The sequence below is a fragment of the Gossypium arboreum genome, chromosome 4 (assembly GCF_025698485.1).
Source record: "Gossypium arboreum isolate Shixiya-1 chromosome 4, ASM2569848v2, whole genome shotgun sequence".
In the NCBI taxonomy this organism is placed as follows: Eukaryota; Viridiplantae; Streptophyta; class Magnoliopsida; order Malvales; family Malvaceae; genus Gossypium; species Gossypium arboreum.
The window spans coordinates 10,110,379-10,135,083 of record NC_069073.1 but is presented as its reverse complement, the minus strand read 5'-3'; the positions used below and the strand labels follow the sequence as shown (position 1 = coordinate 10,135,083).

Genomic DNA, 24,705 nt, shown 5'->3' with positions numbered 1-24,705 from the left:
CCTAAACCAATCATGATGTACCCACCCTATTCTTCATCTACCTCTCTTACCCCTTACACTGTCACTCCCAACCTTCACCCTGAATACCCACCAGAAGTTTATACTCTTGTGCAGAAAGAAAGTTTTCATCAAAAAGCCAGAGACATGATGTTCGAGTATCAAATCCAAGTTTTCAAGAATTTTGGAGGACTTATTCTTAAACCTTGGGGTATCCATCCAGATTATCCTTTCATACACCCAATTAGGTTTGAGTTTGTTGAACAACCAAATGAATTAAAATGGTTTTTATGGTACTTTACTCATCTCTACCATATTGCCATATAGTTCAACATCCCTGATCTTCTTTATTACTTGAAAAAAGCCATCAAAGGAAATATTGAACCAGAACAACAAAATTTCTTTACTTTCTTTAGTTGGTTTCATCCTCTCCCACAATAGCTTCAGATAATTGAGCAACATTGCAATCAAACAAGAGGTAATTATGGAAGTTATATGATTATAATCTTCTATAAGCCTCAATATTTTGTCAAATGTGGAAAAGCAACTCAGCTCAATCCCTTTCCTACCTCTTGGATTCATAAGACTCTTGAAAATGAAATCTTCAAAGATGATGTTCAATATCGGGAGTTACAAAAGTTTCTCTGTCAGCTCAATAGGATTATTCCATTTGAGATATGGCCACCTCCAGATATTGATGCACCATGGGACACCTAGCCAAGGACATACACACCTTATCATAAAGAGGTCTTAAAATCTCTCTGAGAATATCATGAAGGAATTCCTAACCCCACAGAATGGTCTCAAGACTACCGTGGCAATACAGTCAAATCAGTCTTGCTAAGATGGAGTTACATGATGAAAATGAAAAAGATGAAGTGAAGAAATGACCTGCTGTAGTGAAGATTCCATGGATAGTGCTCAACTTCCCCATTCAAATGCAAACAGCTGAAAGACCACTTATCAGAAATCTTGCTTTAATAATTAAAGTAATTTTCTTTGTGTCAAATAATGTCTAATATCAGTACTATTTTTACTTTATGTACTGTTTACTTTATGCTTTAATGTCTGATATCTATCCAATGTACTGTTTACTATTTTGTTGTATTACATCTCTTTCAGCTATAAAAGGAAGATGTGTTTCTCTTTGTAAGATAACGAGTTCTCTAAATAAAATCCTAGTGTGTTTCCTTCACCTATGGCTTTCTAAATTCTCTGTGTTTTTCTAAATCATCTTCTTCCTAGAAAACTTTAGATGAGTTTACAAAGAATTACAATATAGTATGCTCTGTGCTTGCCATATGTTGGATCCTGCACATCAGAAATATTGAAATTCTGATCAAAAGGTAACAATATTTTTGTGAATAGCGTATGTCTCTTAAATTAAGGCTTTGTTGCTAAAAGGCAGTGCCTGTTGAATAACTCGTGTGGAGAAAGGGTTTAAGTTTTTGCATAGCATACCTGCAACAATTCCTTCTTTCTTGCAATCCCTGTATATCCACACCCGTATTAGTATCCCCAAAATCAAACCCTCATAGCTCTTGGAATTGGAAACGTTCTATGGTGGCCTAAATATCATCACTTCCTATTTTCTCCTCCTGACTCTTGCTTACCTTTACTATTATTTTCCACGATCGGTGTCCAACCCAACAATATCCTGAACCTGATTTGCATTTCACAATCTAGAGCTACTCCCCCAAACCATTCCCCATCGATCTTTCTCCACTCCTCCTCTGCAAACCTTTCTCCCCTTAATCCTTCAGTGGCCAAAAGATGAGCCACTCGGTTCCCCTACTTTGAATATGTAAGAATATACAGTTTTTAAATTTTTTCCTCAAGGAGTTTAGATCTAAGATATAACCGCTAATGCATGAAATATCTTTCCTGTTTGCCTACAGTTTCTTTATCACCATAAGAGAATTGTCTTTGATCACCACATCTTGAAACCCCAAATTAGTTTTTAAATATTTTTAATGATTTTTTGACGAGTCAACACCAATCAACATTGGTCAATGCCAGTTAACTTAGTCAATATGCCACATCATCAATCAACTTGCCACGTTAGTGATCAACCTATCATGTTATTGATGAAGTGATGCATTTTGATTGGCTACCTTTTTTTTAATGTCATTAGTTGTCATATACTGAAAAGGATAATGGTGCAAAGAAGTACAAAATGAGCAAAAAAAAGTTTAAGTACCAAAGTGGAAAAACTAGTATAATTTAGGGGTTAAATTGTGAATAAAACAAAAAAATCAAAAAATTAACCCTTTTTTACATTATTTAAGAAAATAGATCATTTTTGTTGATTAGGCCGTTGAAGGGCAAAAACATGCATTGTAGGACACACTTTTTTAAAAAGCATTACATACAATACATGCTTTTGTTTTACATATCTTTTTTTAACTAGATAGTTAAATGTTAATATTCTCATCCATGTATGTTTGAATCCTCTCCCAAGCTTTTTTATTATTATTTTAATTTGCTTGCAAGCTTTTATATTTTAATTCTAATTAACAAACAAGTGGTTTTCAAGTTTATTTTATTTTATGTTTTTAATTAATAACTTTTTATGTAAATAAAATAATAAATATGTAGTTATATAATTAAAAGATATATTTATTATTTATTATTATGTTAAAAATATTTTAATCTTTTAAAAATATTAAGTAATTTTATGTATTTTTCTTTATATATAATTTTTATATGTCAAATATTTATTTATTTTCATCTATATTAAAATTTATATTATAAAATCAGATAATTATTTCAAATGTCATTATTTTTAGTAAATATGATTTTTATATGTGAAATATTTATTTTTCCCATCCATATCATAGGTGTGGCAAATTTTAGCATTATATATATTGTGCATGTGTAGTTGAAATAATTATTTGAAATATTTTACATATAAAATAATAATATTTTTATAATTTAGAATTTATCATACTCACAATATAGATGAAAATTAATTATGCGAGGATAAAAGTCTAATTTTAGGCACATGAATGTGATGGGTTATGTCTAAACAAATTAAAAGCTAATTGAATGTTTTAAAAAAAGTAACATTATAATATATAAAATATATGTTTTTATTATATAATTACATATTTATTATTTTGTCTATATAAATAAAAATTATTAATTAAAATGTGAAGTAATAACATATTTATTAATTAAAAGCATTAATTAAAAATAAAAAAATTGTTGAAAGCAAGAAAAACAAAGAAACTTAAGAGAGCATGGGCTACATGAATAAAAACACTAATATTTAACCATGCAACCAAGGAAAATAGCATATTAAAGAAAATGCAGGCATTTTCGACTAATTTTGCCACCAACTAGTTAAGGTGACGGGTCTTGACGTGGCAATTAATTATGGTGAACCCAACAAAAGTGTCAAGGGCCTTGATGGTGATGAGGGACTAATTTTGAAGATGAAAATTTGGTTAGGGAGTTTGAAAGTTATAATGGGCCAAAAATCTTGGTTCAGCCTCCACAAATTTTGGTATTGAAAATGAATGGTTAGAAAAGTAAAGTAATAAAATTAAAAAGGAAAAACAAGAAGATAGCAAACGAGTAAACACTCTTTAATGGAGGTTTTGGGAATAGAGAGACTTGGCAAGTGGGCAAGTTGCTCGGAATTACAGCTTCATGCAGTGAGGAGACAATCGTTAAAAAGCTGATGTAGCTGGAAAACGGTTCCAAGGGCATCTGAACTGTAAGGTGCGAGTTCTTGATCATGGCTTTGTTCAACCTTAATGATTTATCTGAATATTTGGTTAATGTGATACAAAGTGGAAGATGATTGGTTAGGAGGCTTGAGGAGTTTTAAAAATATTTTTAATTCAGGATAACGTTTATGCATGCTTTATAAAAGCATGTTAAATACAAACTACTTTAATTTCCAATGATTCTCATATTTCATACACTATACTTCACTTTTAAATTCTCACTTCTTTATGATTCATGTCAAATGTTTTTTCATTATTTTCTTCCTCTTCATCCCCACCATTCTACATCCAGAATGTATATACATATAAAAGAATAATTAAATTTAATATATATATATACAAAATTTATTCAATACTAAATTAAAATCAAACATTATATTTTCCTTCACAAATGAAACATGAATATGAGAATATTTCTAAGTGATGTGTTACGAATCTAATTAAAAATTTGACTAAGGCAAGTACGCCTATCAATTAATAGTATAGCTACGGTGAGCAAAAATATCATTCCTTCGAGGACTACAAGTACTAGTAATTATCGTCTTTCTATTATTTAACTGAATAATTCGACTGATTGATTAAAAACTAGAATTAACTAATTTAATTAACTAACAAAACGGTAAAGAATAAATCACGAAAATAATCGAGTAACAACCAAAAAGCGAAACAATACCCAAAAAAGAATCCGCCTAGATTTCATTTATCGCTACCAATCTAAATTACTCAATTTCTTTACTTAGCACATTAATTCATAGAAATCCCTAAATTATGTTAATATCTCTTTCAAGCATAAGAGCAACTGACCCAATATTGATTAATTAAAATTTCTTTCTAATTCAAACCCCTATTATTGCATTAGTTCGCACTATGGATTACTCTATTAGATTTGACTCTAATTCGGTAGATTTATGCCATCCTATTTCTAAGATTTTATGCAACTCCACCCAACTATGCAAGACCTACTCTTAAACAAAGTCTATTTAACCACCGACTTAAATATATCGAACAATAATCAAGAAATATCAAACTAAGAATTAAGCACACATAATTGTGAATAAGAAGCTAAGTATTTATTGCTTAAAATAAAAATCAAACGACAAAATACATCATAGGGTTCATCTCCCTAGGTATTTAGAAAATTAGTTCACAATTGAAAATAAAAACATCCAAGAGACAATATAACCAAAAGAAACAAAAAAACTTATGATAACTTCCTAAGAAATCAACTGCGAATCTTCAATCTTGACGGAAATCTACTTCAAAGTTGGCTTCAATAGTGTTTTTTGAGTTGTTTTCTTAAATATTTTATGACGGCTCCATCCTATCTTCTTATTTTTGTCATATATACGTCTTAGAATGCCCGAAAAACCTAAAAATAATGATTTTCCACAATTTGATGTGTAATCCTGTGAAATCGACACGGCCTACCACATGCCCGTGTGGCTCTGTAGCTTGCTCCGACGCTCCGGTTTTCACTTGTTTTTCGCTCATTTTGCTCCCAAGTGCTCTATTGAATATTAAAACATGAATTTAAAGGATTATGAGTACAAAATTCACAATTAACATCAAATAATCACCCAAAAGCACGTTAAGAATAAAGTTAAAACATGTTACTTTTAGCACTTATCAAATATCCCCACACTTAAACATTTGCTTATCCTTAAGGAAAATTCTCAACTCACATTAAAGTTAACTTCCCTCGATTTATTATTTTCATTGACAATGTCTTATGATAATCTACAAATAATCATTTATTGTAAATTCAAACTAAAATAACACTAAAGAATACAAACAATCAAAGCAAAAATATTTAAGGCTTAAAAACATTAGGCATCTCATCTGTCTCAATAATTACCTGAAATTCAAACTCAATAAGAATTAACACCCTTGCTAAGGTTCACTCAAACACTCAAGGTGTTTAAGGTTCAAGTAATGTGCACTCAACAATCAAAAAAGGAATGATATTACCATAGGCTTGCTTGAAAATCAAATCACCACCACTATATATCGAGATGACACACCAATCAACACTCAAACATCTTTCAATCCTTACGCTTCTTCTCTTCATTTGTTAATGTCGAAGGTATCTTATCTATCCCTAGTAGGGCATCCTCCAGATCCATCTACGCAAGAACTGCTTGCATCTTAATTTGCCACAACACAAATCTGGTGTTGCGATCCAACAGCGGAATTTCATACTTCAAAAAAACCATTACCGTGATCGAGATGAACAACCCCGAAGCTCTGATACCAATTTGTGAAAAAAATAAAAATAAAATAAAGAACACACAATTTTTTACATGGAAATCCTTTCAGGAAAAAATCACGGGCAGAGGAGAAGAAAATGTATTATGTCGAATTCGAATAATTACAAGAGGAATAGACTATGTCTATTTATAGGCTTGTAAGCCAAGCCATATTCTAGTAAGACTGAAATACCTTATTCTAATCAATATCAAATAGATAGAATTTAATAATGCTTAAAAAACCTTATTCTAAAATAAAATAAAAGAATTGTAATTCTATATGGATTCTTCTTTTATTTTATTGTACCACTGTATTTTACTTAAATAAGGATTCGGGTCACTTAATTCTAACAATCTCCACCTTGACACGAATTCTTAATGAACAAGTTCTTCATCGCGAACTCTCAACAAACAAGTTCTCCACCTCTTCCACAAAACCCTTTAAGGGTTTAACTTTAACAATGAACACCAACCAAGTCTAAGCAGTGCTCAAACTTGGTTATAAGAAGTGACTTAGTCATCATATCTGCAGATTTTCATGAGTACTAATTTTGCTCATAACAATATTACAATGAGTAATAATATCAAGAATAAAATGATACCGAACATCAATGTGTTTTGTTCTCTCATAAAACATTTGATCTTTTGTAAGAAAGATGGCACTCTGACTGCCACAAAATACTATGCTGATTTGAAGGTCTTCATTGAGTTCACTAAAGAGTCCCTTCAACCAAATAGCTCCTTTACAAGCCTCAGTAATCGCCATGTACTCAACCCGTTGGTAAACAAAGCGGTATAGTTTGCAAAGTGGCTTTCCAACTAATTGCACAACCTCCGATTGTAAAGACATAACCTGTGAGAGATCTTTTTCTATCAAGGTCTCCAGCAAAATCAGTGTCAACATACCCAATTACTCCATCTCTAGTTCTTCCAAACTGTAAGCAAACATCAGTAGTACCTCGTAAATATCTTAAAATCCACTGAACTGCTTTCTAATGTTCTTTACCGAGATTCGCCATATATCTGCTAACTGCACTAACTGCATATGATAAATCTAGACGTGAACAAATCATAGCATACATGAGGGATCCCACTACACTAGAGTATGGAACACGTGACATGTACTCAATCTCATCATATGATTGTGGCAACAAAGCCGGTGAAAGTCTAAAATAGGCTGCTAAAGGAGTACTAACATGCTTAGCACTCTACATATTGAATCTGTAAAGAACTTTCTCAATGTACCCCTTCTGACTTAGGTACAATTTTCTTAATTTTCTATCTCTGAGAATCTCCATACCAAGTATCTTCTTTACTAGTCCTAAATCTTTCATCTCAAATTTTTCACTTAATTGGGTTTTGACCTTTCTTATCTCTCATTTATCTTTTGCTGCTATCAACATGTTATCAACATAAAGAAGTAGATATAGAAAAGAGCCATCACTATTTTTCTTAAAGTAAACACAACTGTCAAAACTATTTCTTTTGAAATCATGAGAAGTCATAAAGGAATCAAACCTCTTGTACCACTGTCTTAGTGACTATTTCAAACCGTAAAGGGACTTTTTCAACAAGCAAACATAGTCCTCTTTTTCTGAGACTGTAAAACCCTCTGGTTGTCGCATGTAAATATCCTCATCAAGTTCTCCATGCAAAAATGTAATTTTTACATCTAACTGTTCAAGCTCCAAATCATGCATAGCCACAATACCAAGCAAAGCTCGAATCGAACTATGCTTAACAACTGGGGAGAACACATATGTAAAGTCCACTACTGGAATTTGACTGTAACCCTTTGCAACAAGCCTTGCTTTATATCTGGATTCTTCAACTCCTGGAGTCCCTTCTTTCTTTTTAAACACCTATTTACAACGAACAACCTTTTTACCTTTAGGAAGTTTTACAAGATCTCATGTTCTATTTTTGTGGAGTGATTCCATCTCCTCTTGCATAGCAAACATCCACTTTTCTGAGTCTTCACAGCTAATCACCTCAAAATAATTAGATGGCTCTTGATTCGCATCTATATCTTCAGCCACATTTAAATCATAAATAACTAGATCAGCCTCGGCATACTTCTTTGGAGGTTTAATTTCTCTTCTAGTTCTGTTTTTGGTGATAGAGTATTACAGTGAAGAAGCAACTCTATTCTCAATTTTTATACTGGCTTGAGAAGTCGAGTCTGTATTAATCTGATGCTCCACCTGTTTTTGATTTTCTTTATTGGAAGAGTTTTTAAGAGATAAGTTAGGTAGCATAGCAGTTTTATCAAAAATAACATCTCTGCTAATCACAACTTTTCTATTTTTAGGACACCATAACTTATACCCTTTTACACCAGCTTTATAACCAAGAAAAACACATTTAATGGATCTAGGTTCCAATTTTCCATTATCAACATGAGCATACGCAGGACACCAAGATCTTTAAATCGAATAATTAGCGGGATTACGGACCATACCTCTTGTGGAGTCTTTTCTCAATAGCAGCGGATGGGGATCGGTTGATCAAAAACATGCGATGAAATTGCTTCATTAAAACGACTTTGGTAAGTTAGCATTTGAAAACATACATCGAACCTTCTCCATGATTGTTCTGTTTATTTGTTCTGCAACACCATTTTGCTTTGGAGTATGGCGAACTGTCAAGTGTCTCACGATCCCTTTTAACTTGCACAATCTATTAAACTTATCAAAACAGAACTCTAAGTCATTGTCTGTGCGGAGGTATTTTATCTGTTTTCCCATATATTTTTCAATCATAATTTTTCAAGACTTAAATGTGGAAAACAAATCACTTTTTTGTTTCAAGAAGAACGCCCAAACTTTTCTGGAAAAATCATCAATAAAGGTTAGCATATTATTAGCTCCACCTCTTGAAGGCACTCTGGATGGCCCTCACAAATCAGAATGAATATACTCCAACGTTCCCTTCGTGTTATGGATTCATCTGGTGAATCGAACTCTTTTTTGCTTCCTAAAAACACAATGCTTACAGAAATTCAGTTTGCAAATTCCTTACCCATCAAGAAGTCATTTTTTGCTTAATTCTGTCATGTCATTCTCACTCATATGCCCTAAATGCATATGTCAAAGTTTAGTAATATCATCATCTAACAAGGAAAAAGAAACGATAGCTGCATCACCAGTAACAGTAGAACCCTACAAAACATATAACTTGGCAGTTTTTTCCTGCCCTTTCATCACAACAAGGGAACCTTTGGAAATATTTAAAATCCCGCTTTCAGCTGTATATCTGTACCCTTTTGAATCAAGAGTACTCAACGAAATTTCTTTTCAATTCTGGAACATGTCCAACGTCACTAAGTGTTCTGATAACTCCATCAAACATCTTAACTTTAATTGTTCCAACACTTGCGATTTTACATGAAGCATTATTTCCAATCAAAACAATACCTTTAGACACTATTTCGTAAATTGTAAACCAATCCAAATTAGGACTCATGTGGAAGGTGCAGCCTGAATCAAGTATCCATTCTTCGCTTATTTTAGAATCATTGACAGAAGCGACTAGAAGTTCACCATCGCTGTAGACTTCTACAACATCAGTTTCACCGAAATTTTCTGGTTGTTTTCCCTTTTGATTTGCAGCCTCCCTTTTAATATTGTTTTGTAGCTTATAGCACTCAGATTTAATGTGCCCTTTCTTTTTGTAGAAGTTACAAGTTTTACCTCTGTTTGAAGACTTTGATCTACCCTTAGATTTACTACGAGGATTCTGTTCTTGTATCCTTCCACGATCATTATCAGCATTCCAATCTTGTCTCCCACAAGCAATGAGACTCTCTCCCTGAGAGTTGGGTTTAACCATAAGATACTTCATTTCATCATACGAGGTCAAAGAATTATAAATCTCATCAACTGTGAGAGACTCACGGTTATATAAAATCGTGTCTCTAAAGGTTGAATAAGACGGGGGCAACGAACAAAGTAGAATCAACCTTAGATCTTCTTTATCATACTGAACCTCCATGGCCTCCAAGTTTGAGAAAATTTCTTTAAACACTGTTAAGTGTTCGTGTACAGACGCACCTTCCTCCAAGCGATGAGTATAAAGACGCTACTTCATATGCAACTTGCTTGTTAGAGTTTTCGACATACATATTTGTTCTAGCCTCTTCCATAATGCAGCGGCGGGTCTTCTCTTTCATCACATCTTACAAAATTTCGTTGGACAAATGCAGATGTAATTGTGTTAATGCCTTTCGATCCTTATGCTTCTTCTCTTCATCTGTTAACGTCGAAGGCATCTTATCTATCCCTAGCAGGGCATCCTCTAGATCCATCTACGCAAGAACTACTTGTATTTTAATTTGCCACAACGCAAATCTGGTGTTGCGATCTAACAACGAAATTTCATACTTCAAAGACGTCATTACCATGATCGTGATGAACAACCCCGAAGCTCTGATACCAATTTATGAAAAAATAAAAATAAAATAAAAAACACACAATTTTTTACATGAAAACCCTTTCAGGAAAAAACCACGGGCAGAGGAGAAGAAAATTCATTATGTCGAATTCGAATAATTACAAGAGGAATAGACTATGTCTATTTATAGGCTTGTAAAGCCATATTCTAGTAAGACTAAAACACCTTATTCTAATTAATATCAAATAGATGTAATTTAATAAGGTTTAAAACCTTATTCTAAAATAACATAAAAGAAGTGTAATTCTATATGGATTCTTCTTTTATTTTATTTTACCACTATATTTTACTTAAATAAGGATTCGGGTCACTAAATTCTAACAAAACCCACTTATTATTAAAAACTTTTTCTTTAACACATGTATTGGTTTTGTTAAATACTTATCAAATATTGATATTCTTAATACATGTACCTAAATCATTTTAAATTAAAACAATTTTTTGTCAATCAACATTAGTTTGTTGATTTATCTTATTAAACCTTTAACAAAGAAAAGTAATAATTTAGTTTTAAGTGCTCTTTTATTAGATATTAATTAATTAATTACTTTTTACATAAAAATTATTCCCAGCTGATCTTTATTAACAATATCATTCTTTTTAATCTATTTATTTGAAATTGGATGAACTCTGTTCACTGTTTTAAAGTTATTTGAAAAACAATTTATTTGGTTATTAAATGCTTAAAATTGATAAGTTGATATCTGAACTAATTGGATATTTTATTTTGATTTATCATCCAATATTACAAGTCAAATCATATTTTATTAATATTACTAATACCATGCACCTTCCATTACTAAATCAATTTTAATTAACATTTTAATCTTCACAGCCCATAAAAACTAAAAATTTCACATCAAGTGACCCTTAAAAATATTTTTTTAATTTTTTCACTAACAATGAAATTGATAAAAATTCATGAACAAATGTTAAAGTTTATGTTTTCACTCACAGAAAGGCATCCCTTAACCTAGTCTAAATTAAATATCATACCACTTTATCAAATGCATACTTGTATTAAATATTTACTATATTTAATACTTAATTAATAGTTAAATTACCATCTAGTTCAACAACTAATCAAACTAAATGAACCGGCAAGCAAAGGCTTCACCGGCTTCTCCTCCTATCCGAATTTGTAAACATAATTCAACATTTTAAAGGTACAGGGTAGAGTTACAGCAGCCATTGGACTTGTTAATTGATGCTCCGTTGTTACAAACTGAAGAAAATTGAGAAATTTCCAGGCAGAATCTGAAATTGGGGGATGAAATTGAACCAAGTATAACAATAATTTGACCGAAAGATTGTTTAAGTTTCAAGCCAAGTCAAGGTTCCCATAATAAGATATTTGCTTGGCAATTCCCCAGCTGATGGTGCAAGGTATGTGATTTTCTTCCTGCAATCCACAAAATTGTGAATAACAACTGTAAAAGAAATTGGAGTTAAAAACTGATCATCAAAGCTCAGGATCCCAACCTCTGAATATCAATGTCAGTGATGTAAATAAAGCCCGCTACATTACTGCAAATAGAAAGCAAGCCAATTGTTAGTTGGTTGTTCAATGCGTAAACTCATAGTCATATAAGCCAGTAGTGTGCTGCACACATCACAAAATGGTACCTAAGTTTCTAGGACTTGGGGGTATGTTCAATTTTTCTCAAAGATATGGAAGGTCCTTGGAGAATCATAACCCCATGTTCATGAGCAAACATGCGTTGAACAAGGGTGTTTCAAGAGAAATGAAGAGTCAGAATAACATGGAAACAAACCAAGGTTAGATTTGCATAACAAGTTGATGGTAGTGATTGTGGTAGCAGTCAATTTGAACACTCAAAAACAGTATAAACCTTAGAAATTATTCCCAATGACTGAAGACTAGAAATTTATAAAATTGCTAAGGAGATGCTTTCTGTACTTGCGCTGTAAGAATTTGGTCATTCTCAGACATTTAAGATGGGAGCCTTGTTGACTTACATGGGATAGATCTAAAATATCACTTGTGCTTCCTGACATTCAAGAAAGAACAACAAACCTAGACAAAATTTGATCAGGCTCCTTGGCATATGAAACAGCAAGAACCATATGAAGCAAATCCCGGTCAATATTCACAGGTGTTACTCTTAGTGGGTTAGCAATAGGATCTGCACCAATTGGTAAAGCCGATCTTGGTGCCTGCGGACCACCGCCAATTCGATAGACAAGCAGATCACTGAAGTTTGCAATATTAGAATGCGGGGAAAGATCATTTGCAAGGCCGTAGAAGTACTCCTGGTAGAATTGGCAGCATGTATGTGCTTTGTCAGAAGGATGAAAATAAAATGCAAAGTTTACGAAATCAAGAGAAATGCCTTCTAAATAAAGGAGCAAGTTATAGAAAATAGAAAGAAACTAGCTTTTCAAGGCATCAATGAATTGGACTATCACGATGCAATCAAAATGAAGTATAAATTTGGTCCCCTAAACGCAAGAAGACCCTTGAAACAAAAACGATTATCCATTACCTTGTGATGTCAACAATTGTCATTTATCATTCTTCATGCTTACTATTATTTTCTCACTAGAAAAGGTATGTCACAACTCACAATAATGGATTTCTGGTGAAACAAGCACGAAAGGAAACTACAAGAAAATAATGAAAGAATCTATCCACAGATTGGAAATGTTGCATTTACCCTTATCCTGTAACCCCTAGACTTCTGACGATATTTTGCATTTCTTGATACAACACCGCCAGACTTCTGAAGCTTCACAACATCCACATTAGGCTTACTTTTTGCTACAGCCTTAAGCATGCTGAAAAGTTTTTCCTGCAAAGAGATTAGATAGATTACTTCATAAACAAATAAAACCAGGAAACAAGAAAGATCATATATTATAAATTTAGGAATGATTCCGGAAGCAATGATAGCATTTGGACTGAAGGCTACGAGTTAGAAGTCTAAAGCAAAACATAACCATAAAAGAAAAGATAACATCAAAACAATGCTTCAAGAAGTGCTCAGTTTGAACAAGTAGAAAGGATAAAGTCGTTGATTACCTGACCCAAAACCAAGACAACATTGGCCTTGAATGTATCAATTGCATGGAGAAGCAACTGCAGTAAGATATGTTACATCAAAATCATTCCGAAACACCAAAAAGAAAGGAGAGAGACAATAATACTTCTTATATCAATGCAAGAAACAGTCACTTTATCAGCATTTACATCGTCATAAGGTTTAGACTTTATTACCTCGTAGCCAGTACCTTCTATCCAACCCATAGTATTGATAACCATGCCTGCAGCTCGAGACTCAGCATTACGAGCAAATTGAGTCTCCAGCATTTGAGCCAGCTCATTCACGAGTGTCTTATATAAATCTACATTATTACTGCAGAACAGCAAGATCCATGAATATCATAACTAGTAATGAAAATTGAATCTAACAAAAAGCATTTGGCCAGATAAATTTTCTCATATGTATCAATCAGGCCATCTTTTAGCCAAAGAAAGTATACTACAACAAGAAAACATAAAAATTACTTACCTAGGAGTTGTATGGCCGTAAAAATAAACAAGAGGCATCTCAAGAGGAATTCCTTCCACAGGATCAATGGGCAGTTCAATAGGTGTAGCAGCGATACATCCAGGAACTGTTATAGACCCTTGGCCTATATCTAAATCCACAAAGGTAGGTTTCCAACCTTGTTTAGCTGCCCAACTAAGAAGCATCCTTGATAAGGTGCTCTTCCCAGAATCAGTAGGCCCCACAACAATCACTCTGGGTCCCTGGACCACCAAAAAGATCACATTGAGATAAAAACAAGGTTGCGCATGAGTGTTAATAGGAGCAGTAAATAACATAGAGTTGGCAAAGCAGAAGAGAAATAAAGGAACCAAAATAAATCCTGCAAGGGTATTATAAATGCCATAAATGGATGGTAAGTGCAATATAACAATAGTAGCTCTAAGCTAAAGCCTGAGTTGTCTTAACTTAAAACCAAATCTCATACTTGTTTAAAGCCTACATGCCTGGACCCTTCATTTTCTCTGAACACCCATGTCTTACAACTATTTTTGAAACATCATCGGACATGAGTGCTAGATATGGATCCTTCAAATATATAAAAAATTAAAAAGGAAAAAAAAAAACAAAAAACAAGCATCAAGAATATAGCTGTATCCAACACTCACTCTCAACCCTAGACTATTCATTGCAAGTACTCTGTTATAAGAAAGAAACGATAAAATACCTGGGATGCCTCAGAGTCATTTGGTGACAAAGCTTTAGCACGGTTTCTTCGTCCTTCGAGTACAGCATGTACATTCACGTAACTGACCATAGGTGTCTGCAAATCAACCATTGCAACAGCATCAGCAAAGACTATGAACAATTTCAGAACTGCCGTTCATTTTACATTACAAATAAAACATCTATATATATATACACACAAACTTAAGATTCTAACTTTTAAAGAAATAGTTACCTCATCTGCCGTATAATCAGTTTCAGTAGCACCATCCATCTCAATTGTAGCACCATACCAAGTGAAAACCTATAAATGAACAAATTCTCTTTAACACCACATGGTATAAACATATCAGCAATGCATGAAAAGAAGCAATATGTTGTAACATAATGGATAAAGCAATTGAAAACCAGAAACGCATCAAATAAAGATTACAAATCAAAGAAAGTACATCAAGTTTTACTTAAATTCCTTCTTAATGAAATTATTTGCAGAAAATCATCCTTTCAATAAAACCCCATTATAACTGACAAAATTTGACAAATTTCAAACTTCCATATAAGATTGCATACAAAAAATCTAAGAACATATAAATATTCCTTCTTTCTTTTCAAGGCAAAAGAATCTTCTAAACTTACAGCGAATTTGAGGCGAGGGGGGAAAGTGAGCCACATCTCAGGGGCCAATTCGGACCCGAAAATCTCGGCTGAGCCGTTAAGTAATCGAAGTTTAAGCGGCGTTTCATTACCCACCTCGATTCTCAGCTCGCTTTCTCTCTCTAACTTCACTTGCTTAATAGTCGACGCCGACGCGGAGCCACCAATCGCCGGCGGCGCCGTCATAGTCGTTGCACCTCCGTAGGACATGGTTTGCAGGCAGAGTTAATTATGGGATTGCCGGACCTTTTTATAATTGGGGGGTTTATATAGGGTTTTAATGACCCGAACCGTTTGAAGAGTTGGGAAGTTAAAACGCCTTTTGGGCACCTTAGTACCTATTTGTCAATTCAATCTTACTAATGCAATACAATATGAGTTCAACTGCATTAAAATATATTATTTTTCAAAATGCATATAAAATAATTTAAATTTATATAAAATGATCAACCAATTTTTTAATAAAATAAATAAATATTTAATACTTAAATTGATTAATCTTATAATAACCCTAATTTCTTACTTTCTATTTGAATTGTTTTCTAAAGAAAATTGAATGTATAGATTATCCAAAAATTTTCACCCTAAGACTTCAATTACATAGTAAAATGGGTGCTTTTAGGTCTCATTTTAAAACTTTTCGTCACCCAAAATTTACGGTACGTTTGGTTCATTGGAATGGAATAAGACTATAATGGAATAGATCTGTAATGGAATAAAGCTGTAATCAATCATTTGATTGTTTAGTTAAATAGAATAGAATAGAATTGTAATAGTATTCTTGTGTTTGGTTGAATGAAATAGATTTGTAATAGCATAAGGAAAAAAGCTAAAATAACCAAAATACCCTTAACAAAATTCTTTTAAATAGATGATTATTAGTATTAAATTTTAATAGGATTATTATTGATATAATTTAATAAAAATAGTATATAATATAATAACATTCTTAATATAAATCTTTTTATATTAAATTATATTAAAAGATTTTTTATTTTTATATAAAATAATTCTTTACCAAAAATTAAAATTAGACATAAATATTACAACTTTAAAGGTTTTTGTTTTAAAAAATGGTAATTTTACACCTCTAACTCTCTTGCCAATTTTCAGTGTAGAGACCAAGACTCTTTGCCCATGATATTTTGCTTTTTGGTTCGAATTTCAGTGATAAAGAAATGAAAAAGAAATGAAGTTCAAAACCAGAGAGGTGAATAAAATAAATAGGAGAACCTAGAAATTAAAAAAGGCTATCCAGTTGAAGGAGGAAGGTAAAGGTGAGGGTTGAAAAGGCAAAAAAAAAAAAAAAATCATATTCAACACCTATTTAATGGTGAGGGAAGGAAACGACTATACAATCTCTTCCTAAATAGGAATGGATTCAATGCACGTCATAATAAATATTACAACCAATTAAACATTAATTTGATGGTGGGTCTATCTAATTGGACTGTAATCTATTCCTCTTCCTTCCAACTAAACATGCCCCTTAAAAAACATATATCAATATTTTCATATTCAGTTACATATTTAGATGAAATGTTATATGTGAATTCAAGATTTAGCAACAGCAACAAACTATAACCAAATAAACTAATTAAAAAAATTAGGGAAGGCTAGACTTTTTGTTTATTAGGGTGAGGATAGCTATTGTGTTGAATCAGCGGAAGCACCATTTTCTGTTGGTGCATTATACATATATATTTATAAATATTTATAAATATTAAATAATAATTTTAAATATATTTTAAATATAAATTATTTATCAATTATATAAAACACTCATTAATAAACTCTACAAATAAAAATCTATCATTCAATAAAATCCAAAATTAAGAAGAAAAAAAGGAAGTTAGAAGGGTGAGTGGAGATCTTTTTCTTTCATAATCAGGTGATGAAGGTTTTATTTATTTATTATATTTTAGTTTTATATTTAAAATGTAAAAATATGTTTCGGGAAAAAATTTAAAGTTTAAAAGTCTTTTTGATTGGTCAATACATTTCAATTAAGTTTGTATAGCATGATAATAAATAGTTAAAATATTTATACTTTTATTATTATTTATCGTTGACCGATGCACCATATTTTGGTATAGGCCGAAATTTTCACTAACATGAAAATGAGTGTTGCTTGTTTTGTTTTATTGTTAGAACAATATACACATACCGATACAATTGAAATCAATACAAAACCGATAACCCAATCTAAAATATAAATTTTTCTTTTAAAATAAGGATAAATAAATGCTCATATCCAATATTTATTCCATTTTTTATGCAAGTCTTAAACTGCCTATACCCCAACCTTTAAAATTTTAAAATACTGACCTAGGATAGGATCTCCAAAAAAATTTTTAAATATGGAAACAAACTGAGCCCAATATAATGGTAAAGAAATAAAAGGCCGAAAAGCCCAGAGACCAAATTAGTAGAAAACCAGATTTTGCGAACCAAAAGTCCAAAACAAATAAACAATAAAATTGTGCAAAACCGCCAGATTGTGGAGATGCGGGGTATCGATCCCCGTACCTCTCGCATGCTAAGCTAGCGCTCTACCATCTGAGCTACATCCCCTATTTGTTGCATTTTTTAAAACTATAGAAAATAAATTTGAGTTGCGTTTGTTGTCTTGTATCACTGCGATTTCGCCTATCTCAGCTTCCTTTGCTTTTCGAAGGGAAAGATAAAAAGAACAATAAAAACTGTGTTTTTTTCTAGTGTGTGTTTGACGGTTTGAGCGACAAAAATGCTGCGGAAGCTGCTTTTTCGACAAGCCCCCAGAGCTCATCGATTCCTGTCTACTCAGTCAACGCTTCCTTTACTCAGCAAATGCTCTGTTTTCTCTTATTGTTCATCATCACGACCTGAAATCCCTCCTAGTAATTCCATCGAACACCTTGAAGATCAACCCACCAACACCATTACCATTGATCGCTCTGGACTATATAGTGCCCCTGGTAAATTTTTCAGCTTCTGTCCATCTCTATATTCTTATCATTTCACTTCATTTTTTATTAATTTTTTTTTGGTGGGAATGTTTAAGAGCATTCTCATGAACCCTCCACAGACTCTGAACTTGTTAAGCATCTCAAAGGCATTATTAAGGTTAGTAAAAAGGGTCTGTTTTGATGTAATAAATTATGGGTTTTGTTACTTTTGTTGTTAAAGTTTTATCTTCAGTTCAATGCATTGAAACCATCAACATTAGCATTCAACTGCAGTATCATTAGGACACTGGTTAGCGAAAACCCACGAACTTATACTCTTAATGTCTCCTTTTACTACTTGAAACTTGAATTGAAACTGTGTATTTTGTGCTTTGGAACATTGGGTTTTATTTGCTGCCTTGTCAGTTTCGTGGTGGGCCGATATCTGTGGCAGAATATATGGAAGAAGTCTTAACAAATCCCAAGGCTGGGTTCTATATTAACCGGGATGTCTTTGGAGCTGAAGGTGATTTCATAACATCTCCTGAAGTAAGCCAGATGTTTGGAGAGGTAACTCAGCTTCTAATGAATTTGTGAATGTGAAGGAATATTGATGGAGACAATTTAATTTTCTTTCCTATTGGCATTATTTTAGATGGTTGGTGTTTGGGCTATGTGTTTATGGGAACAAATGGGACAACCAAAGAGGGTGAACTTGGTTGAGCTTGGCCCTGGCAGAGGAACTCTAATGGCCGATCTTCTTCGTGTATGATAATCACTTGTATTTCTCACTCAAGTTTACTTCTAAATGTAAAAGATATGCAAGTTAGTGCTTTAAAGTCTTCATTTGGTTAGTTTTATGAGAACATAATATGGCATGTTTTTAAAAACGTGTTGGTTTTTTCTCCTTATAGGGTGCATCAAAATTTAAAAATTTTACGGAGTCATTGCATATACACATGGTAGAATGTAGCCCTGCATTGCAAAAACTTCAGCACCAAAGCTTGAAATGCATGGATGAAGAAAATACCAGTGAAGGTGTTGATAAAAGGTCTCTAAGCACATTGGCTGGAACACCTGTATCGTGGCATGCAACACTGGAACAGGTTCCATTTGGATGTATGGCATTAACTTTCAAGATTTTTCTTCTCTGAAAAGAAAGCAGCCAAATACCCTTTGGTTTATGAAAACAGTTCAATTATCCTATTTATATTCTATATAGTTTATGGATTGAGTTAAAAAATAACATGATCTGTTCTTACCTTGATGTTTTGAATCACTTGCTCATGTTGCAGTGCCGACCATAATTATAGCCCATGAGTTCTATGATGCACTGCCAGTTCATCAATTTCAGGTTTGTCACATGCATTCTGATAGTAGGGGCTAACCGAATATCTGTTGTTTCTGTATCCAAGTCTATTAGTAAGAGTAGGATTGCCTGTGCCAGCTGTTCTTTGCATCCTGAATATTAAATCCATGGAACTTTAAAATGTTGACATAGAAATTTTAACTTTAGAGAGCCTTTATTTGGGTTACTGTCATTATATGAAGTTTCTGTTTTAATTTGCAGCTTGATTACAGACGCACTATCATATTTATGAAAATTGTAAGAGGCATGTTACGTATCAATTGTCTACGGATAATATGAGATAATGAATAAATCCATTGTAGTTTGAAGATTATACAACATAATATACATCTAGCCTTGTAAGATGTGGACCGAGTTAATGATTTATGCTTTGAACAATGTATAGAAATTGTCATATTGTTATGTAGTCGAGAGTTGTCATCTTTAAGTTAGACATCTAAACTCTCGTAATTTTAAAGTTCCCATACTGTTAATTATATAGCTTGTCATCTGCCATTTCATTTGCATTGCTTTAATTAAGAAGTTGTTTGCAGAGGGGTTCTCGTGGCTGGTGTGAGAAAATGATAGATGTCACGGAAGATTCATCGTAAGAATTTGAGATCTACTCTCCCGACATTCAATCACCTTTCTAATTTAAGGAATTTAGTTGTTTGATACTTCCTTGTGTATGGGTTTAGGTTCCGCTTTGTTCTATCTCCACAGCCTACACCTGCAACTCTTTACATAATGAAGCGCTGCAAGTGGGCTGTGCCCAAAGAAGTTGAGAAACTTAATCAAATTGAGGTTTGCCCCAAAGCAATGGACTTAACTAGTACACTTGCGAAGAGAATAGGTGTTGATGGAGGTGGAGCACTTATTATCGATTATGGCCTGAACGGAGTAGTGTCAGATAGTCTGCAGGTATAGCGGCTCACCATTCATCAATGATTTAATGAAAAAACAGACAATTAACTGATTCTAGCTTTTTGTCACTCTAACAGTTATAAAAAATCACTTTTCTTTAGTTTCATCTGCATCATTTTCGTAACCATTAAACATGTGCAGGCAATTCGGAAGCACAAGTTTGTTAACATACTTGACAACCCTGGGAGTGCTGATCTTAGTGCATATGTCGATTTTGCATCAATCAAGCACTCTGCTGAGGAAGCTTCAGGTTTGCATTTCTGTTTTATCTTCCATACGAGTGTCTGGTTGTATTAAGCATGTTTTATTTTGAAAGGAGTTCGGGATAAAATCTGTGAAAGAAAAAATAATGACTAAATTTCATGGTTCCAACATTGTTTTTTCAGATGATGTATCTGTTCATGGCCCTATTACTCAGTCTCAGTTCCTTGGTTCACTTGGAATAAACTTCCGAGTTGAAGCTCTGCTACAAAACTGCACTGATGAACAAGCTGAAGCTCTAAGGATTGGATACTGGCGTTTAGTCGGTGACGGTGAAGCCCCCTTTTGGGAGGGACCAGAGGAACAAGTACCTATCGGGATGGGAACCCGTTACATGGCAATGGCAATTGTTAACAAGAAGCAAGGCATCCCAATACCATTTCAGTGAAGTTTTAAACAATATTGCTAAATTATCTTTTCCTGTTACAATTGAATAAAAGCAGGATTTTGTTCTGTCTAAATCTTTGTTCAAGTTCCAGCTATGATGATGGAATGCACTTATAAATTCTTTTTGTTTTTTAGTGTTCCATATACCCTTTTTTTTATGACGGTCAAAGAATAGCCCAGAACTCAAAGAAGTATAAATTTTTCACTTATGGATACCTCTATTTTGATCTTTGATATTCATATCAAGTATTCACATTCAAATCCGAACAATTACAAGCAAAAATCCTAAATATCCAAATGTAATCATATAAAAAGATGACAATTTCTCAAGGGAAGAAACAACTAGTGTCACGGACTTAGGATTCTTGCCTCACAATCCGTGCGGCCTTAGGCAGTTTTTTACTCTAAAAAACGCCTAAGTCAGCCTAATTTCCACAAAAGAAGGATTCAACAGAATTCTTCCCAAAACACAACTCACGCGAAAGCAGCTCAAAGCCAAACAAGATGAAAGAAGAATGAGACAAGAACAAGCCAAGGAAAATAAGAACACAAGAGAGAGAAATTTAAGTGAATGCTCACAAGAATTCTTATTGCTCAAAACTCAAGTACTTTACAATGAGGGAAGAGGCCTCTATTTATAGTTGAGCCTCTCCAAATCCAACTGTACAAAATCAAGTACATCAACAGTTATGATTAAAGGGTATCTACAATCAAATCTCTAAGAATATAAAATCATATCTTCTAAGATTACATATCTTATCTAAGATATGTAATCTTATAAAATCATATCTTATAAGATTACATATCATATCTAAGATCTCTAACATTATAAAATCATATCTTTTAATATCATGTTTCCATATTTGTCTAACTTGTAGATGGGCCTTCAATCTCTTCAAGCAACGGGCCAGTCCGATTGGGCCAAATGACCTCTTTCCTTCTTGATGGATCGCACAGATGTGTCCTGGTTGCGGGCTCCCATGCGCAACCCATGACATTCTCCCCCATCGAATCTAGCGACGCCCTCGTCGCGTCCTCCGCATGGTATCGATCTATCTTGTCTTGGAATTGCCACAAGGCTTCAGCAGGTTCCCAACTCATCTCACTATCCGGGAATCCCTTCTATCGGACCAAGTATTCACGCCGCGGTCGGTAGTACTTACGTCTGACCACACGATCCGCTTCAATGTACTCGACCTCTCGATCATAGGAGACTTTTACCCCCATTGGTGCTCGTTCAGACTTGCTTCGATTTAGGTCTTCTCCATCTTCATGGAATGGCTTAAGCATACTCACATGGAATAATGGATGAACTTTGAGCTTTTCAGGCAACTCAAGCTTGTAGGCCACCTTGCCTACTTTCTTCACAATTCGAAATGGCCCATCATACTGCCGAACGAGTCCTTTGTGCAACCCATCATGTCGCAAAATCAGTTGTAGTTTGGCAAGAACTGGGTCACCAACCTGAAACTGCATGTCCCTTCGATTTCGATCCGCCCACTTCTTGTTGCGGTTACTTGGCTTATGTAGACAAGCTCTAGGTAGATCGTTTTGCTCTTGCCAATCCCTCGCAAATCGAAAAGCTGCTGGATTCAGCCCCGCATAACGAGTTGCAACCACATTGGGTGTAAGCGGCTGTTGCCCCATCACTATCTCAAATGGACTATGGTTCGTTGCCCCACTTCATTGTAAGTTGTATGAAAACTGGGCCACGTCCAACAACTTTAGCCAATCCTTTTGTGTCGCACTTACATAGTGTCGAAGATACGTCTCCAACAATGCATTCACTCGTTCGGTTTGTCCATCAGTTTGGGGATGCATGCTAATGGAAAAGTTTAAGTCTGAGCCCATTAACTTGAACAACTCTGTCTAAAACCGACCCGTGAATCGCCCATCTCGATCACTGATGATAGACTGTAGTACTCCCCAATACTTCACCACATGCTTAAGGAATAAGCGAGCTGCCTCCTCAGCGGGACACTCCTTGGTTGCGGGGATGAAAGTTGCATACTTTGAAAACTTGTCCACCACAACAAAAATACTTGCAAATCCATCAGATTTAGGCAAGCCTGTGATAAAGTCCATGGACAAGCTCTCCCATGGGCGCTCCGGAATGGGCAACTGTTGTAACAAACCAGCAGGGGCTTTCAACTCAACCTTATCTTGTTGGCATATTAAACAAGTTTTCACATAGGTCTCCACATCATCACCCATGTGAGGCCAATAAAATCGATCCTCCAATAGAGCCAAGGTGCGGTGTATTCCTAGATGGCCAGCCCATTTTGAATCATGACATTCCTTCATGACTTCCCTTCATAAATTCCCATGTTGAGGCACATATAGACGTTGCCCATGAGTGTATAGCAATTCTCCCTCGAGCCAAAATCGCCTCGTCTTTCCATCTCTAGCAAGCTCCATCAGATTTTTGGCCGTGGGATCATGGGACAGTCCTTCTTGAATGCGCTCTAATAAGAGACTCTCAGGTTGGCTTATCGTTGCAAATTCTATTTTTCGGCTAAGTGCATCAGCCACAATGTTGGCACTCCCCGGCTTGTATTCCATGCTAAAATCAAACTCTGCTAGGAAAAACTGCCAACGAGCCTGCTTGGGGGACAACTTTTTCTGGGTTAAGAAATAGCTATTTGCAACATTATCAGTGAATACCACAAACCTGGAACCCAGCAAATAGTGTCTCCATGTGCGCAAACAATGCACCACTGCCGTCATCTCTTTTTCTTGGACCGTGTATCTCCGTTCTGTCTCGTTAAGCTTTCGACTCTCGAAAGCAATCGAATACCCATCTTGCATCAACACCCCTCCAATCGCATACTCTGAAGCATCAGTGCGTACCTCATACGCCTTTGAAAAATTTGGCAATGCGAGTACAGGCTCACTCGTCATCGCTTGCTTCACTTGGTTGAAGGCTTTCTCACACTGAAGGTTCCAATCCCACACTTTGCCCTTTTTCAATAGGTCCGTCAAGGGTGCAGTGATCTTGGAATATCCTTCAATGAAGCGACGGTAGTAATTTGCTGATCCCAGGAAAGACCGCAACTCCGTCACCTTGGTTGGTGACTCTCAATCGGTAATTGCTCGAATTTTACTTTCATCCATTCGAATCGTGCCACCTCCCACAATATGGCCTAGAAATGGCACTTCTCGTTGGGCAAAGGAGCATTTCTCCTTTTTGACATATAGCTCATTTTCTCGTAGAGTTTGGAACACCTCCCCCAAATGTCCCACATGCTCTTCGAGCATCTTACTATACACCACAATATCGTCAAGATAAACAACCACAAAACGATCCAAGAAAGGTTGTAATACCTTATTCATTAGGGTACAAAATGTGGCTGGAGCATTTGTCAACCTGAACGACATCACCAAGAACTCAAAGGACCCATACCTAGTTACACAGGCTGTCTTGGGCTCATCCCCTTCGGCTATTCTCACTTAGTGGTACCCCGATCGCAAATCCAACTTAGTAAACCATCTCGCGTTACCAAGTTGATCGAACAATTCTGCAATAAGAGGAATGGG

The 24,705-nt window shown here is 34.5% G+C and overlaps 2 protein-coding genes across 2 annotated transcripts; one reads left to right on the top strand and one right to left on the bottom strand.

Moving 5' to 3' along the window:
• Positions 1-11,444: 11,444 nt before the first annotated feature.
• On the bottom strand, positions 11,445-15,664 carry LOC108458267 (protein CLP1 homolog). Its single transcript, XM_017757600.2, has 10 exons — positions 15,304-15,664; positions 14,903-14,971; positions 14,669-14,764; positions 13,963-14,204; positions 13,668-13,806; positions 13,473-13,529; positions 13,108-13,242; positions 12,468-12,703; positions 11,912-11,956; positions 11,445-11,831 (listed from the first exon to the last, which is right to left on the bottom strand). Exons 1-10 carry the CDS (start codon positions 15,529-15,531, stop codon positions 11,744-11,746), a joined length of 1,335 nt encoding a protein of 444 aa, XP_017613089.1. The 5' UTR covers positions 15,532-15,664; the 3' UTR covers positions 11,445-11,743.
• Positions 15,665-17,933: 2,269 nt separating this feature from the next.
• LOC108458152 (uncharacterized) lies at positions 17,934-21,389 on the top strand. Its single transcript, XM_017757437.2, has 10 exons — positions 17,934-18,278; positions 18,365-18,426; positions 18,675-18,818; positions 18,904-19,014; positions 19,163-19,367; positions 19,544-19,602; positions 20,151-20,203; positions 20,295-20,517; positions 20,662-20,770; positions 20,907-21,389. Exons 1-10 carry the CDS (start codon positions 18,068-18,070, stop codon positions 21,167-21,169), a joined length of 1,440 nt encoding a protein of 479 aa, XP_017612926.1. The 5' UTR covers positions 17,934-18,067; the 3' UTR covers positions 21,170-21,389.
• Positions 21,390-24,705: the final 3,316 nt, after the last annotated feature.